The 15,271-nt window shown below is 27.9% G+C and overlaps 1 protein-coding gene across 2 annotated transcripts; it reads left to right on the top strand.

The window, feature by feature from the left end:
- Positions 1 to 1,945: 1,945 nt before the first annotated feature.
- On the top strand, positions 1,946 to 15,039 carry LOC141532867 (uncharacterized). 2 transcript variants are annotated; one of them, XM_074251459.1, is made up of 5 exons: positions 1,946 to 2,104; positions 4,274 to 4,471; positions 4,828 to 4,860; positions 4,946 to 5,089; positions 14,903 to 15,039. In XM_074251459.1, exons 1-4 carry the CDS (start codon positions 2,057 to 2,059, stop codon positions 5,087 to 5,089), a joined length of 423 nt encoding a protein of 140 aa, XP_074107560.1. In that variant the 5' UTR covers positions 1,946 to 2,056; the 3' UTR covers positions 14,903 to 15,039. The 2 variants fall into 2 exon arrangements, with proteins under 2 accessions (XP_074107560.1, XP_074107552.1); XM_074251451.1 differs by lacking the exon at positions 14,903 to 15,039 and adding an exon at positions 5,162 to 5,409.
- The last annotated feature ends 232 nt before the right edge of the window (positions 15,040 to 15,271 follow it).

Genomic DNA, 15,271 nt, shown 5'->3' with positions numbered 1-15,271 from the left:
GGGGTGTGGAGGAAGAAAAAAAAATAGAAAGAAATAAAGGTGGCTCAGTGTACTGTGCTACTACATCAACGGGGTACAGAGGGTTGGTACAGAGTAGACTGATGTAGTAGATGGTGATGGTGATGAGGATATTGAGGGTGAAAAAGCACCAGTCTCTCATCGCTTCTTATATGTATAACGTGTGTAGAGAGTACAGTGCAGAGCGGAAATCGACAGGGTGCTTTAAAATCCCGAGTGCTATCGATAATCGAAATCACGAACTAAACCGAGGGTTCCTGGCTCTACTGTCTGCTGGAGAAATGTATACTCTACACTCTCTAAAGCTTCACCAAAACGGTGAAGTAAAACGGAATGGGAATCGAGAAAAAGAGAGATTACTGTGATTGAAATGCACGAGGGTGACCAATTGTCGCTAACAAAACCTGCACTCCTACGTGCTACATGTTACATGAGCTTTACATTTGCTTAAGCTCACGGAACCTAAACTTTAACCGCATCGGGGTTAGTCCAATCAAATCGCAATTTTCTTATTTATCGAGGTGATAGCAAAAAATAAGATCTCTTATTTTTTGTCAGACTAGACTTCAACATGGACCGAAATAAGGTACTAGCGAGTAATAAGGCCTATCGGGTAAAATTCAATTAGCTTCCTACAATATAAACTATAAATTTTTGGTTAGCATTAACCACTTCTAATTGCATTTTAATTCTTTTGTTATTGAAATCTTTGACTTAGAAATTCTATCCATTAATTGACTGATAAGATAATGTTAAAAAACATCAAATTTAACATTTATAATAGCTACAACTGTAATATTAAACTTTATCGATACCAAAGTAATATTATAAAACCGTAAAAAAAAAAATTAAAATTAAAAATTAAAAATAAAATAATAATAAAACAAATAAGAAATTATTAGATAGTATAAAACTGCACGAAAAAAATTGAATATTTTCAATTCAATAATTATAACACGCCCTTTAGCTATACATCTTATTACCCACATGGACGTAATTAAGTAAATTTAATAGAAATAATACATCAAGGGGTTAGGGGTAGTCAGAGACATGAAAAAATGATTCATCTAAAATCAATCGAACAAAAAAAGTAGTTTTATTAATACACAATCTAGTGGCTGATCGAAGCTTTTTTTTTTTTGAAAATTAATAAAATAGTCGCCTCAAGAAATTTTTCTCTAGATTTTCGGGAAAAAACCAACAGTTAATTGTTTTCAAAAAATCGAAATTTTTGAACAAAAAAATCCGCCAATCAAACACTAATTTTTTATTTTTTTCAAAAGCTATACAAATTTCATTGAAATCTACTAAACGGTTTTCGAGTTACAGTGGTCACAAGTTCAAAAAACATAGTTTTGAGAAAAACGCATTTAAAGTTTACTACTCTCGAGAGCTACCTGCTCTCGAGCGTTTTGGAGTGCCCGAGCACCCTTTCTTATTAGTTGAATAACTCAAAAAGTATTTGTCGGATTCACTTTAAATTTTCAGAGGATATTTTTAAGATATTATACTTAAAAAACAATGCAAAAAAATCGAATTTTTTGAAAATTCTGACTACCCGTAACCCGTTAAGAAAAAAAAATACTTCTGGCAAAAAATTTTTCTTTTTTGAAGTATATTACTTAATTTAAATTAATCTAGTCGAAGTACATTTATCATAGTAGAAATAAATATTAATATTTTTTTTTTTTTTTGATAAAAAATAAATAAATTTGATTTGTTCTTTTCAAAAAATTCTAGAGCCAAAAAATCTGTATCCTGACAATAATTTTTCTTTATCTAAGTGTATCGATAATAAGACAAAAAAAAATAAGTTCAATAGTTAGTTGATAAAACTTCGAAGAATTTCGAAGTTATCGCATATTTTTCCCCTCTTAGAGATAGTCTCCAACAATAAGATACTGAAGGACGGTAGAAGAGACCAGTTATAAATACCAAGTGTTCATGTTAACGACAACTGTCTTTCAGTAGAAACAGATCTTCGTGGGTAACATAAAGTTGCGTTAATTTATTAAGTTGTTCTGAATAGACAGAAAAAATGGATTCAAAACTGTTCTATGGAATCATCAGCGCCATGTGTGCTTTGGTAAATATTTAAAAAAATTATTTTATCAATTTACAAAATTCTAGTTACACACTGAAAAAAGAAAAAAAAATTATGAAGAAGCAAAAAATAATTTTGAAGAAGCTTGAAACAGTTTTACCTGCTCAGGTTGGCCCCTAATCAATTTTTTAAATAAATAAACAAAACTAAACGACAATACAATTATTAGGGCGCCACCAGGAATTTTAATCACGGTTCCTGGAACCGGTCCAGAGCTGAGAATCTTAACTTAGGGTAGAGAGAGTGGAGGAAGGTGCTGTTGAATAATAAAAATTTAATTAACAATATACCGGTATTTATTAACAATAAAAATTTTACAAACTTAACAAATTTAAGCGCTCACTCACGCACTTATAATCTAACGAAGCGGAGAATAACTGCGAAATAAACGATATTTACAAACGAACCTTCCAATGACGATACGATGACTAGACGGGCTTTTTCGAACAAACGGTCTCCCACACCTGTCTTAGAACTAAACTTAAAATTAAACGTCCACCGGACGACCAAAACTAACTAACTTACACACTTTTCTACTTAAAATTAAGTCCACAGGACTACCGAACTTAACACTATTAACACTCTCTATCACGCATAACCCGTTCAATTCTTCACACACATAACCCGCACTTCGCTTAATTGATTTTTATAATCTTAAATTGAAGGAAATGATTTTAATTTAATTACTATATTCTTAGTTTAAATTATTCAATCATTAGTAATTAACAAAACGACAATTTTCAATTAACAATCAATTTCCAAATAGCTATTACAATTCTCAAATTCCAACTGTTAATCTTCCTTGGTTTAAAATATTAAACAACTCAAAATTCCCAAGTTATTATTTCGAACGAGAGGCTTAATACCTTGAATTAGCTTTTGTTAAATAAGTCAATCACAATATAAATTTTTACAATCAAGTTAATTAACTAATTCTAACTGTTTTTACTGTGACAATTTTGACTCAATAACTGATTCCTTGGACTTAATGTCTACGTCAATAATTATCAAATTCAGTAATTTTAATTTAACTACTTCACGGACTTAATCCCCAAAAATTACTAAATTTCCACGTGATATAATTAATTTTACAATATAAATTAATTTTCGATAAATTTTCCACTATATATTATTTTCAATAATTAATTCTTAATAAAATATTCTTAATAATTAATTCTTAATACAAAATATTATCAATAATTTTCTACTAGTTTCATCTATTATAAAAAATTTGACACAATTCGAAATATTCAAATTTCAATTGCTAGAACATTCGCTAGCTGTTTTTGCTTGACCTTGGGTATTGGAATTTACTGCGACATAAAACTGACGGTTGACCAAAATTCCACGAATAAAAATTTGTCGATTTTTTTCCAATGACAAAAATTAATCAATTTTACTAAGTTAATTGTTATAAAAATTACAACAATAAAATTAACGAAATTTTCGGATGTTAATTAATTGATTGAAAATTTTTAGTTATTAAAATTTCCCCGCAAGGTCGATTGAGTGATCTTCGGGTATAAACCCCCATGAAAATCACTAAATCCAAAACTAGCAAATGTTTCACTATTAATTTATTAATAATCGTCGATTAAACGATCCATAATAATTAAATAGGAGAAGTAACTGGGTATTCGGTAAACCGCGGTCCACTTCTTTCCCACAGAGTAATAATTGATACCTTGAGGAACAAAACGATGATCTAACTCACTCGTTGAGGATGAAGTCCTAGTTGTAGTTGGCTTCCTTCGTCTCGTCACTACTCCAGGGATCGGTCCTTCTTGATTTTCCCTTTAGGCCCGAAGATCGAGACGCGCCAGCGCTAAGTCGAATAATTATCGATATCCGGTGACTTATCGATTAAGGGTAATTTTACCCTGTTACAAGCTCATTGCCTTCAATCAAGACTAAAAATTCTTGAATCAAGTAAGGTTTACTTTAATCAAGAAAAATTTTTTAGTTTTATAATTTGTCTATTCAAATCAAGAAGATAAAGTTCTTCAAAATGATTCAGTTAATTTATTTTTCTGTGGACATTTAAAAAAATAATTAAGAATTTTGTGATTAGCGATAAATATTTAATTAAATTAAAAATGATATTTATTTTTAGATTATATCTAAATAACATTTCATTTTATTTATTTACAGCAACTCATGTATTCATGTCCTTTGGATGAGTATGAAAGGCTCTATGCACAAGACAAACCGAGTATTGGACTGTATTTTGGTCGTCTTCATTTAATGGGACGTATTTTTACTTCGGATCTTCAATTTATAAGAGAACAAATATCAGATCACCCAAATTCAACAATGAGCGATTTAGAAACCGCTTGGAAAAAAATCTCCGTAAGCCGTTAATAAATTTATTACTTTTCATTCGCTTACACAGCAAAAAATTGTCTGTCATTGCGTCCAAAAAATGATGTGTACAAATTTTGTTTAATATAGTATAGGCGTTTCCAAAAGATATACACAAAAAAATCCAGTCGTTATTTTTGTTACACTTAATAGCCAGTCCCAGCTACACAGTAAAAAATGTTTCGTCATTGTGTTGAGTGTTAAAGTTTGTGGATAGAATTTAACATTCTCATGTGTTGATTTAATGATTTAAAACATGAAAAAAATTTTTTTCTACAGCTAAGAATTTTTTTGTGTACATATATATTTTAATCATTTAATTATTTTCTTCTTTCTTTATTTAGAAAAACAAGACTGACGATAACATTCGACCTGTTGTAAGTGGAGCTAATCTAATTTTGTATTTAGTCATTATTTTATCATTCGACTCACAATTAAAAATTTAATGTTTTTAATATCTAGGACCTTTTACTGAGAGACTTAGAAAAACTTCAAAACGGTGTCACAGATTATCAGAAAAAAGTAGCATTACTCAAAGAAAAAACCTCAGGTGCTGATGTCAACACACCAGTTAAAGAGTTGCTCGAAGCGATGTTAAAGGAATAAGTAAGATTAATATTCTTTTATTTTTCATTTGCGTCAAGATATTATTCTTATAATTGTTAATTTTTACTGCAGGATACAAAATCTGTCTTCTACATTTGAATTCAAGTTACATTCTTTTTACACGCTTTTTATTAGCTTCACTTGTATGTTTGTATGTTTGTATGTTTGTAATCGACTTCTTTGAGCGCGATTTTGACGCACTTTAAACGGCCAGATTTCGTTCAAACTTTGTAGATTCATCGAGGACCGATGACAATACACTAATTTGATAAAATTATTCCATTTTTCAATTTGCAAAATAAAATTTTTGTTAATTTTTATCTATAGTCGATAAGGCAGAAATTTTAATTTTCCAACCATTATCTTTAGACGATTTATCTAATATTAACAAAGTGCATGCTGTAAGTTAGTTTCCAAATAATAGTTTAAAATTAAAAAAACAAGCTATTATGAATAAACCAAACTAAAAAATAGAAAATAAATTTAAATTAAGAATAGTGTTAAAAATTTAAATAAATGTAATTAAGAATAGTGTAAATAAAAAAAAATGTATTTTATTTAAAAAAAAAGCGTGAGGTGCATGGGTCAATAGATATAAATATTCTATCCCCTTCTAAAATACATTTTTTTTTTATTTACACTATTCTTAATTTAAATTTATTAAAACTTATTTTCTATTTTTTTAGTTCGGTTTTCTATAAAAAGCGTGTTTTTTCCTTTTTTTAAACTATTATTTATTGTATTCAAGTTAGCTATAACTAAAAATAAACTGATTGCTAAAACCTACTAGCTTAGCTTGTATTTTCAAATATATATTTGTTGTATAAAAATGATCTAAAACTGTAGTTAGATATGAATAATGCATGTTTGATAAAAATTTTAATAGATCGTACGAAAGATGATCGATGTAAGATAGGAGATAGTTGGTGAAGTTGAGTATTATAGCCAAGATTATGAGTGGTTGAATAACAGAGAAGGAGAGTTTGAGAGCATGAACCATCACAATGAGAGAGGGAGTTAGGTAAGGGAAGAAGGTTGGATACCACGCGACGTTATTGCAAGAGATGAGCGATCGACCCCTTGAGACCTTTAGGTCCGATCTCAACGTCTCATGAGTGTTATGGGCCATTCTCTCTCACTCTCGCACTTGATTGCTGATGGCGTCTGCCACAACCTCTGATGTACATGTAACCTACACCTCGCGTTCATCATTACCTGATTACTAATTAGATACGGATGCTAATGCAGCCTACGACCAACTATGGTGCTTTCTCGATTGCAAATTACTCTTCAGGCATTACCATCATCATCATCATCATCATCATCATCAACATCATGTACCACATAAATACGCACTTGTCCGCTGAGATCTTGACAAACAGCCACTGAGTTTATTGGTTATTAATTATTGTATTGTTATTATCGACAATTTATAGTTTTCAATAAATCAATCGATTGTCGTTGAATTGTGTAACATCCACCGTAAAAAGTTTTCCGTCATTACGTCAATAAAAGATTGCGAATAATTTTCATCTAAGTAAACGAATTGTGCACTGATAGAAAAACAATCTTGATTCAAGAAACTTTTTTTCTTCAAAATTTGAACTCTTGAAACTAGATATAGATATATTTTTTCAAGAATTGTTGTCTCTTGGTTCAAGATAGGCGATAACATTGATTCAAGATGTTATAGACTTGTGTTAAGAATGGCTTTTTTTTGAGTCATTAATTTACTTATTTACAAGAAATAATTTTTTTTCGATAAAACAATTAAAGACTATTTAGTTTTTGAAATATACTTTGATGAATTATTTTAAGTTTTTTAAACGATAATGTTATTTTGGTTGAAAAACTAAATGTATCGATTGAAGATAATATAGCTCTTAAGCCAAGAAAATCTAAATCAGGACAAGAAATTCTGAAAGCAAAATAATCATTTGTCTTCCAAAATAAATTCTTAGATCAAGAAAATATCTCTTGAGTCAACATAAATTTTCTATCAGTGTGTGTATATACTTTAATCTATTCTGTAGTAAATAGTACTCTGTGTACACAGAAAAAAAAATTTACTTGAATAAAGTAAATAATTTTGAAGAATTTCATTTTCTTAATTTGAGTGAAAAAATTCTTTAAGTAAGAAATTTTTATTGGTTTAAATGAATTTTACTTGATTCAAGAATTTTTCGTCTTGATCCAAGACAATAAAATCCTTCAAAATTATTTTCTTGGTTTAAGAATTTTTCTCTTGATTCAAATTAATTTTTTTTTTCTATGTAGTTGCCCTTACCGCATTTTTTTATGTGTAAGAATTTTAAAAAACATGGCTTTTATTTTTCCTATGAGCTACAACTTATTTAAAAGTTGACTATTCAAAGTTTTTTTTTCAAAATTTTTGTTTTTAAACAAACAATCAAAGTTATCGTATAGGTTTTTTCGGATTTACAAAAAAAAAAAAGGAAAATTTTTCGAGGGTTACCATTTTTAATTAATTAAAAAAAATTTTTTTTTCCGATTAAAAACTTTGACATTTTTTACAACTTCTGAAATATTTCCAGAGAAATCTTCTTTCTATTTATATTTTTTTTTTAAACTAAGCTTATTTTTTATTACACTATTTTAAAAATTTATGAGGATATTTGAAGGACTATATTATGGATTAATATAAAAAAAAAAAATTTGAGATAAGAAAAAAAAATAGAATGCAAGTTTGAAAAATTTTTTTGTATTTTTTTTTCAGAAATTGCATTAAAAAATATTCAACATAAAATTTTATTTACACGAAAGTTGTTGACAAAATCTAAAAAATAATTTATTGTGTGTGGTTGCATATTAATAATTACAAGGATACTTTTTAAGTAAATGATAAGAAATAACAAGCACCACAAAAATTGTGAAAAAGTGCACTATCCTCCTGGTCGGATCATTTATTATTATGTTGTCCATATGTCTAGACTTAGTAATACGTAGATATATGTTATGTATTAGATACTTATATTGGCAGACATTTCCGCCCTTGATAAGATTCTTATTGCGTAATCACAAACTCCTTAAGAATTTCCGCAAGACATTACAGAGGGAAGATTTTAAGAAGGGTGCCTTAGTCTTTTTTGATAAAATAGACGGATCCTTTGATTTTTTTTTTATTTGTTTTTTAGTATCTTGTATTAAAATAGGTTCGAAGTGTGACGAAGAATGGCGCAAGTTCCTGAACAATTAAATTTGTAACTATATTCATAAAAACATTCGGTTCAAAAATTTACAAAAATTACGTAATAACTCTCTTTACAAACTTGAGAATTAAAAAAGCTAATGAATTATCAAAAGATTCAATTAAAATTAAAAAAAAAATAAAAAAGAAAAGTTAATGTCATTTGACACATCAAATAAGCAAAAGAGGCGAGCGACAATTTTTATGAAAATTACTCGCACAATAAAAAAGTACAAAACAGATAAAAAGTAATGTATGCGGTGAGCAAAGAGGGTGTTCGCCGAAAGATTTGCATAGCGTCACAGAAGGCGAGAAAATATCTGTAAACAGTATATTCATATATAAGTTGAGAAAGAAGTGATTCTTGTGGACGTTTGGTAGCAATGAAGCGGCTAAGAATGTAGATATAACCCCCATCTCCTCCCCCGGAATCTCGCCTGACAATATCAGGGGTAAAGTCTCTCTTATGTAGAGTACATAAAATTGCTTTTACCGTCGATTAACAATTCATATTTCTTGCGTAAAAAAGTATTTCATGCGATAAAAAGTTATCGAAGATTTTTTTATATTTATACTTGGCTCATTTGAATACGTTTTCTTCCAGCCCATCTGCATTTGTTTAAAGTAAAATGTCAACAATTTTATTAAGGATCTTAATGAAGATTTGAGATATTGAATTAATTTACTTCTGCACTGGAAAAAAATTACTTGATTCAAAAAGAAATAATTTTTTCTGAATTTCACTTTTGATTTGAAATATTCAGTTGTCTTAATTTAAGAAATTTACGCATCGAATCGAGAAAATAAAGCTCCAGGATAAAGAAAAAAAACTCGCCATTCAAGAATTTTAATTTTTGAATCAAGTAAAATTTACTTCAGCTTAGAACAAGGTAGTTCAAGAATTTTTTCGTTTGTTCCAAGATTTTGTTTTTTATTAAAATTTATTTTTATCAGAGTAACAACAATGCTTGAAAAAATAAATTTTTATAAATTCAAAAATTAGTCTCAAATAAGTTGAAATAAAATATATCTTTTTTCTAAGCTTTTTGGTATTTCAACTTAAAAAAATTTTTCTTTAATTATAAGAATATAAAATTCACAAAATTCTTGAGACAAAAAAATTTTCTTTGCTTTATAATAATTTAGTTCATCGAAGATAATTTTGGTTTCTCGAAATATTTTCTTGATTTAAGAAAAGTATTTCTCCAACGAAAAATTTTTTTCCTACCCTAAAAAAATTGATTTGATTCAATAGAAAAATTTTTGAAACGAGAACGTCATTTAAAAAATTTTTTTTTGTCTAGATTTAACCCGTCAGGACATAGGTGTTTTTTTATGTCTCACTTGCACTGCAGAGACATTCATTATGCGTGAGAAAAAATTTGATAGCCCATGTCCTGAAGGGTTAAAAAAAATTCTTTAATTAAGACCTTTTTCTGGGTTCAAGTAAATTTTAATTGATTCAAGAATTTTTGGTCTTGATTTAAGACATTAAAACTATTCAAAATTACTTTTTTAGTGCACAGAAAAAAAAATTTACTTAAATCAAGTAAATAATTTTGAAGAATTTCATCGTCTTGGTTTGAGTTGAAAAATTCTTAAGCTAAGAAATTTCACTTGGTTTAAGTAAATTTTACTTGATTCAAAAATTTTTCGTGTGCAAGAATTTTTCTTTTACATCAAGTTATTTTTTTTTTTTTTTTTTTCAATAAATGTATTTTTCTTTGAAGAATTTCTATTTCACGAAGATAATAAATTGCTGTTAAAAAATGTAGAATTTCGCAAGCTAAAAAAATTGATATCAATCTTAGTTTTGGAGTGGATTTGCAGTGATATAAAAAAATCTTGAATCAAGCAATGTAAAGTTCTCTTCAAAATTATTTTTTTTTTTTTTTTGATTAAGAATATTTCCCTTGAAACAAGTAATTTTTTTTTTAACATATGCAAGAGAATTAGTTAATTATTTTAAATGAATTATGTGACAATTAAGCTATAAAAATATTATCATCCAAGTTTATTGCACCATCAGGGGGTTGATAAAAAAAAGGGAAAGTTGTGTAAAGCTGATCTAATTATTTCCGGGTTTGGTAGTACACATTCATTGGAGTTTAATATCCGGAATGTCGTAGGCACGCAAGTGTAGGCGCTGAAGAGACTATGATCCTACACACACACACACAGCACATCATTTATACAAGTATATAAATCACCGTATGTATGTTTGTCGGCAGGTGTTGGTCACTCGTAAACTTCCCGCGTAGCTCGCCGACTCATTGTTTCGCGCGTACAGTTAGACCAAGTGCACAATACATTCCCCCATTGTTGAATTCCTTACGGCCAGGTGAATCCCCACCAGACATCAAGTGTACCCACACAGCGAATGTAGTTAGTCTATCAACCCTCTTTTCCCAAACTCTTTTCCTCTAAAATTATTCTCACATGTGCAAGCCAACTCCCTCGTTCCATTCTAACTTTTTTTTTTTTATTTTTATTTTTATATTTTTTATCCCTTTACATACTTTGTAGTTTATACCTCGTCGACGCCTATTGATAATTCCCGTCATACGATTTACTCGCGCTGAAATAAAACCAGAAAAGTTACCATTGTTTTACAACGGTTCTGCATTCTGCGGTATCGTGTTCAGTTTTCCACATGTATATTGATATGTATGTGAGCATGCTGTGCTTTTGTATCCCACAAATTATATCGCAGCTATTGTTAATGAAGACGAAAAATTTGGTGTGTGTATGAGTAATATATATATATATATATATATATATATATATATATATATATATATATATATATATATATATATATATATATATATATATATATATATATATATAGTCTCATTAATTCTTGAGCATTTAATAGACTTTCAACATACATTTATTCGTTCGTAAAAAGTAGGTTGTTTCTATGATCAATTAAAAATTTTATTGTTTTTGAATACAGATTTTTTTTCATCTCTTTTCATTCTTTAAAATTTCTTTTTTTTCATTTTCATTAAAAATTTATACTTAAATCTTTCAATACTTGATGTTTTCTTGAAAATTTTCTGTTCTATAAAATAATTGCACGCCTCATGGCGCGAAGCAGTGGAAGTAATATTTTATTCCTGAAACGTCAAGGTCATGCAGTTTTGTGCTCTTCAAATGCCTCTACTATAACCATATTACACTTATACGATAATGAGTAGACAAATCGTGAAAACTCGCTAATTAGTCCATCTTATATTTTTTTAAAAATCACTTTATGTTGCTACTTGGAAAAAAAGGTTTGAAAAAAATTTTATATGGACGTCCGGTTAACTCCCGAAAATATTGTTGTATCCAGACCAGACTTTTTTTATTAGTTTCAAAATTCGATGAACTAGTGCCTTATTTTATATCAATAGTCTCGTAGACGTAGTAGATTTCCCTATACTAAATCACGTTGGAAAAAGAGAAATGAATTTTAAATGTTTTTTAATAACAAATATTCTCATATTCTCAGAAACCGTACTGATTGTTATTAAATATGCTCTAGATGTTATTTTCTCTCGTTGTCTTAATTTTTATGAGAATCTGAACGTCCAGTTGTGTGAAATAAACTAAAGTCTGTGATTTTCCACAAGGATCAATGGTAAAAGAAAAAATATGTAAATATTAATATCTTTTTTTTAGTTCTCGGTAGGCCTCCAAAAATTTAAGTGGTTAGTTAAGACAGTACTATGTACCTATACGCCAAATTTCATCAAATTCTGAACGTCAATTTTAAAACCGGTAGTACTATACCTTAAAGCGAAATCAAGCAATCATATTATTAGATTTTTTGGAGACTGCGCGCGCATATGACACGAAAAATGAGCACAATTAATTGAAAACAAGCTAAAATATACTCTGCATAAAATTAATAAATAATTTTCTTTCTTTTAAAAATTAATAATACAATTTATTTTTTTCTTAAAAAATAAATGAGCGTTATGAGGCGTATACTTTTGGATTTTTCAAACTTTTTGTAGAACTACACGGTAAAAAATTTCATAGTAAGTGATACTAAAATTTCGTGTTGATAGTGATTTAATTTGAGAATTCAGCAATACAAAAATTGGCACTCTTATAATTTTAAGAAAATTATCTTTCACAAACTTCTGATTAATATAAATAAATTTTAATGCAAATTATAATAAAAAAAAAAAAAAAGATAAAAATATAATAAATAAAAAATTTACAATTATCTCTAAAGAAGCAATATTTCATCCATACTTAAACTTTCTGTCTCGTAAACTCTCATCACCATTTATTATTGCAGTTGCAGCTCATAAATCCAATCAGTTTATATTTATATTTACACTACTACTACACACCGAATATGACGACAATCGCGAGGAAAGTAAACTTAATTTTCAAGGTGTAGGTATAAACAAGCAACCTTGTACGTTATTGTGATTTACGTTAGTCATTTTCTTAACTACTAGTATTATTTAACTATTCTGAATAATTGAATGGCGCTTTAGATTTAGAAGACAAGTATTTATTGTTTATTAATACGTCGAAAAATTAAAGAATAGTATTGATTATTTTAATGTAGCTCATAATCTCAGTAACAGGACATTTTGTGTTTTACTTAATAGTACAGTTTAAACCTGGGAGACATTACGAACATTCACTCTACTATAATGCAGCGTGATATACTATGAAGTTCATTAATCAGAGCCGAGAAAATTGACAAGACCTGGTGTTCAAATACGACCTGAGGAAAAAGAGGGTATTAGACTTAACTTCAAAGAAAGAAGTGCTGCAAAGTTGTGCTCGATTAATCTCGACTGTTTTGCTTGCTCTTCTTGATTATTGTAATTTCTTTTTCTCTCTAGCGTTTTTTTCTTGAATTGAAAAAAATATATGAAGAGAGAGAGAGAAATAAAGAAAACACCCTATCAGATAACCGATCAAGCAAGACGTCAACGCGACAGGTTCACTAAATCACTGTCGATGGTTAAGGTTTTACTTTTCGAGAACTTTTTAAGTAAATGTACAACAAAAAGTTACAGAAAATTTTGGAAATGAATTTGTATAATTTTGCTTCAGTAATTTAAATTTTCAGATTTCAATTTAAAAACAACGAATAAAATTTTTAGATTCATTTTTTTACCTCAAGACACATCTTTCGCAGGTGTCTAATTTGCAAAGCCTACATAGAAAAAAAAGGTTTACTTGAGCCAAGAAAATATTTTTCTTCCTAATTATTTTCTTGAGCAAAAAAAAAATTTTTTTTAACACAAGAAATTTCACTTATTCCAACAAAATTAATTCTCTTGCTTTAAAAAATCCGTATCTTGTTATTATAACATTGAAAAAATTCAGCCTCTTGCTCCAAAAATTTAGTTCTTGATAGAAGTAAATTTTCTTGTCTTGAAAAGATTTCTCTCTTGCTCCAAAAAATTAAATATCTCGAATTTTCGTTAATCAATAATAACTGAAAAAAACAAAAACTTTTTTTTTACTCTTTTAAACTTTTGATGTATTAACTCTAACGATGTAATTTCACAACGAATATCAATCCAGTTTCTTGTGAAAATTGTTGTAAACCTAGGTTGATAAGCAAAATGAATAAAAAAAACAATTTTTTTGTTATACCCTGATTAATATGTATATAAATTCTAATCAAAACATATTTTTATTTTGTTTAAGAAATTTTTTTATTGAATTTTTTTTTTTTTTATTAAATTAATTTTATTTTAATTTACAAACATGTATGGATAACGCTCACATTCCATGTTTGTAAAAGGTGGACCTTCTTAAAAGTATATTTTTTCATTTTTCAAAATATCTTTCAAAAATAAACTTTTTATGGGGTCTATGAGTCGTATGCATTTGGATTTTTCAAACTTTTTTTTTTACAGACAAATTACATTATTTATGAAGAAAAATAAAATAAATATTTACATATAAATAATTTAGAAGCTTACAACTTTTAAAAAACGTGAACTTTAACTTTTCTGAAAATTTTTCAAGTAAATAACCGAGTTTCTTTGTAAGTTGTTAACAAATTTTACCCACAATTCAAACAAACAAGACGTTTTAAGACTTAAACTTCAAAACATATCCCTTCTTTTTATTTTAAACCAAAGCAATAAAACCGATAAAAATATTAAAAATTGATTCGAAAGTAGCAAAGTTCGATGCAAGTCACCTAGAATCGCAAAAAGCGCACGGAATAAGAAGTAATAAACTGCACGGACTGGAAAAAAAAAAAAAAAAAAAAAAAAAAATTCGGAAGAAATTATACACATGAATCACCATCGAAACTTGAACTATTGAATTAAACTACGATTCAGATATAATGTCAGATAAATAATATATTTTTCTATTATTTTTATTATTATTGCTATCAGAAATAGTTTTTTATTGATAATTTTATTTAATTATCAATAAATTATTTCTATCCGTATCAAGGTAGATTAAATTTAATACTAGCGATTTAAACACTAAAAAGAGAGTACTCTAAAAGTTGTTCTTCATGTTGATTTACGACAGTCAATTAATCATTTATTATTATTTAGATTAAGACAAGTACACGTATAATGCATAATCAAGGACGTCGATCTGCTTCGTTTCAGATCCAGTTTCCTGAGATGTATCAATCCTTATTGCTATTTTTTATTTTTATTTAAATAAGAAGATGTTTTTAAAATCACGCTATTAGATATAAACGACCGGATATGAAACTTATTTAATAAGCATAAATACTATTTAAAGTAAATTTAATACCAACAAAACAGACGATTATTATTACACGGAAAAAAGTAAACTGTAATAAATAATAGTTGATTTGTAATAAGTTTATTTATTTATTTATTTATTAGGCTTAAATAAATTAAATAATTAATATTAAAAATAAAATTAAAAATTGTTAAAAAAAAAAGTTAAGTTACTGGATAAGAAACCTTAATAGTTAACATGCTTAAAAAATGGAATGGAAAATGCGA

The sequence above is a fragment of the Cotesia typhae genome, unplaced genomic scaffold (genome assembly GCF_013202065.1).
Source record: "Cotesia typhae breed Kobodo isofemale line unplaced genomic scaffold, CoteBio_Ctyphae contig_122, whole genome shotgun sequence".
Classification (NCBI taxonomy): Eukaryota; Metazoa; Arthropoda; class Insecta; order Hymenoptera; family Braconidae; genus Cotesia; species Cotesia typhae.
This window is presented reverse-complemented; position numbering and strand designations above follow the sequence as displayed.

Excerpts from the sequence above, each read along its gene's own strand:
- LOC141532867 (XM_074251459.1), top strand. The coding sequence starts at position 2,057 with ATGGATTCAAAACTGTTCTATGGAATCATCAGCGCCATGTGTGCTTTG. Across the intron at positions 2,105-4,273 it reads TCAGCGCCATGTGTGCTTTG|CAACTCATGTATTCATGTCC; the intron begins GTAAATATTTAA and ends ATTTATTTACAG. Across the intron at positions 4,472-4,827 it reads CCGCTTGGAAAAAAATCTCC|AAAAACAAGACTGACGATAA; the intron begins GTAAGCCGTTAA and ends TTCTTTATTTAG.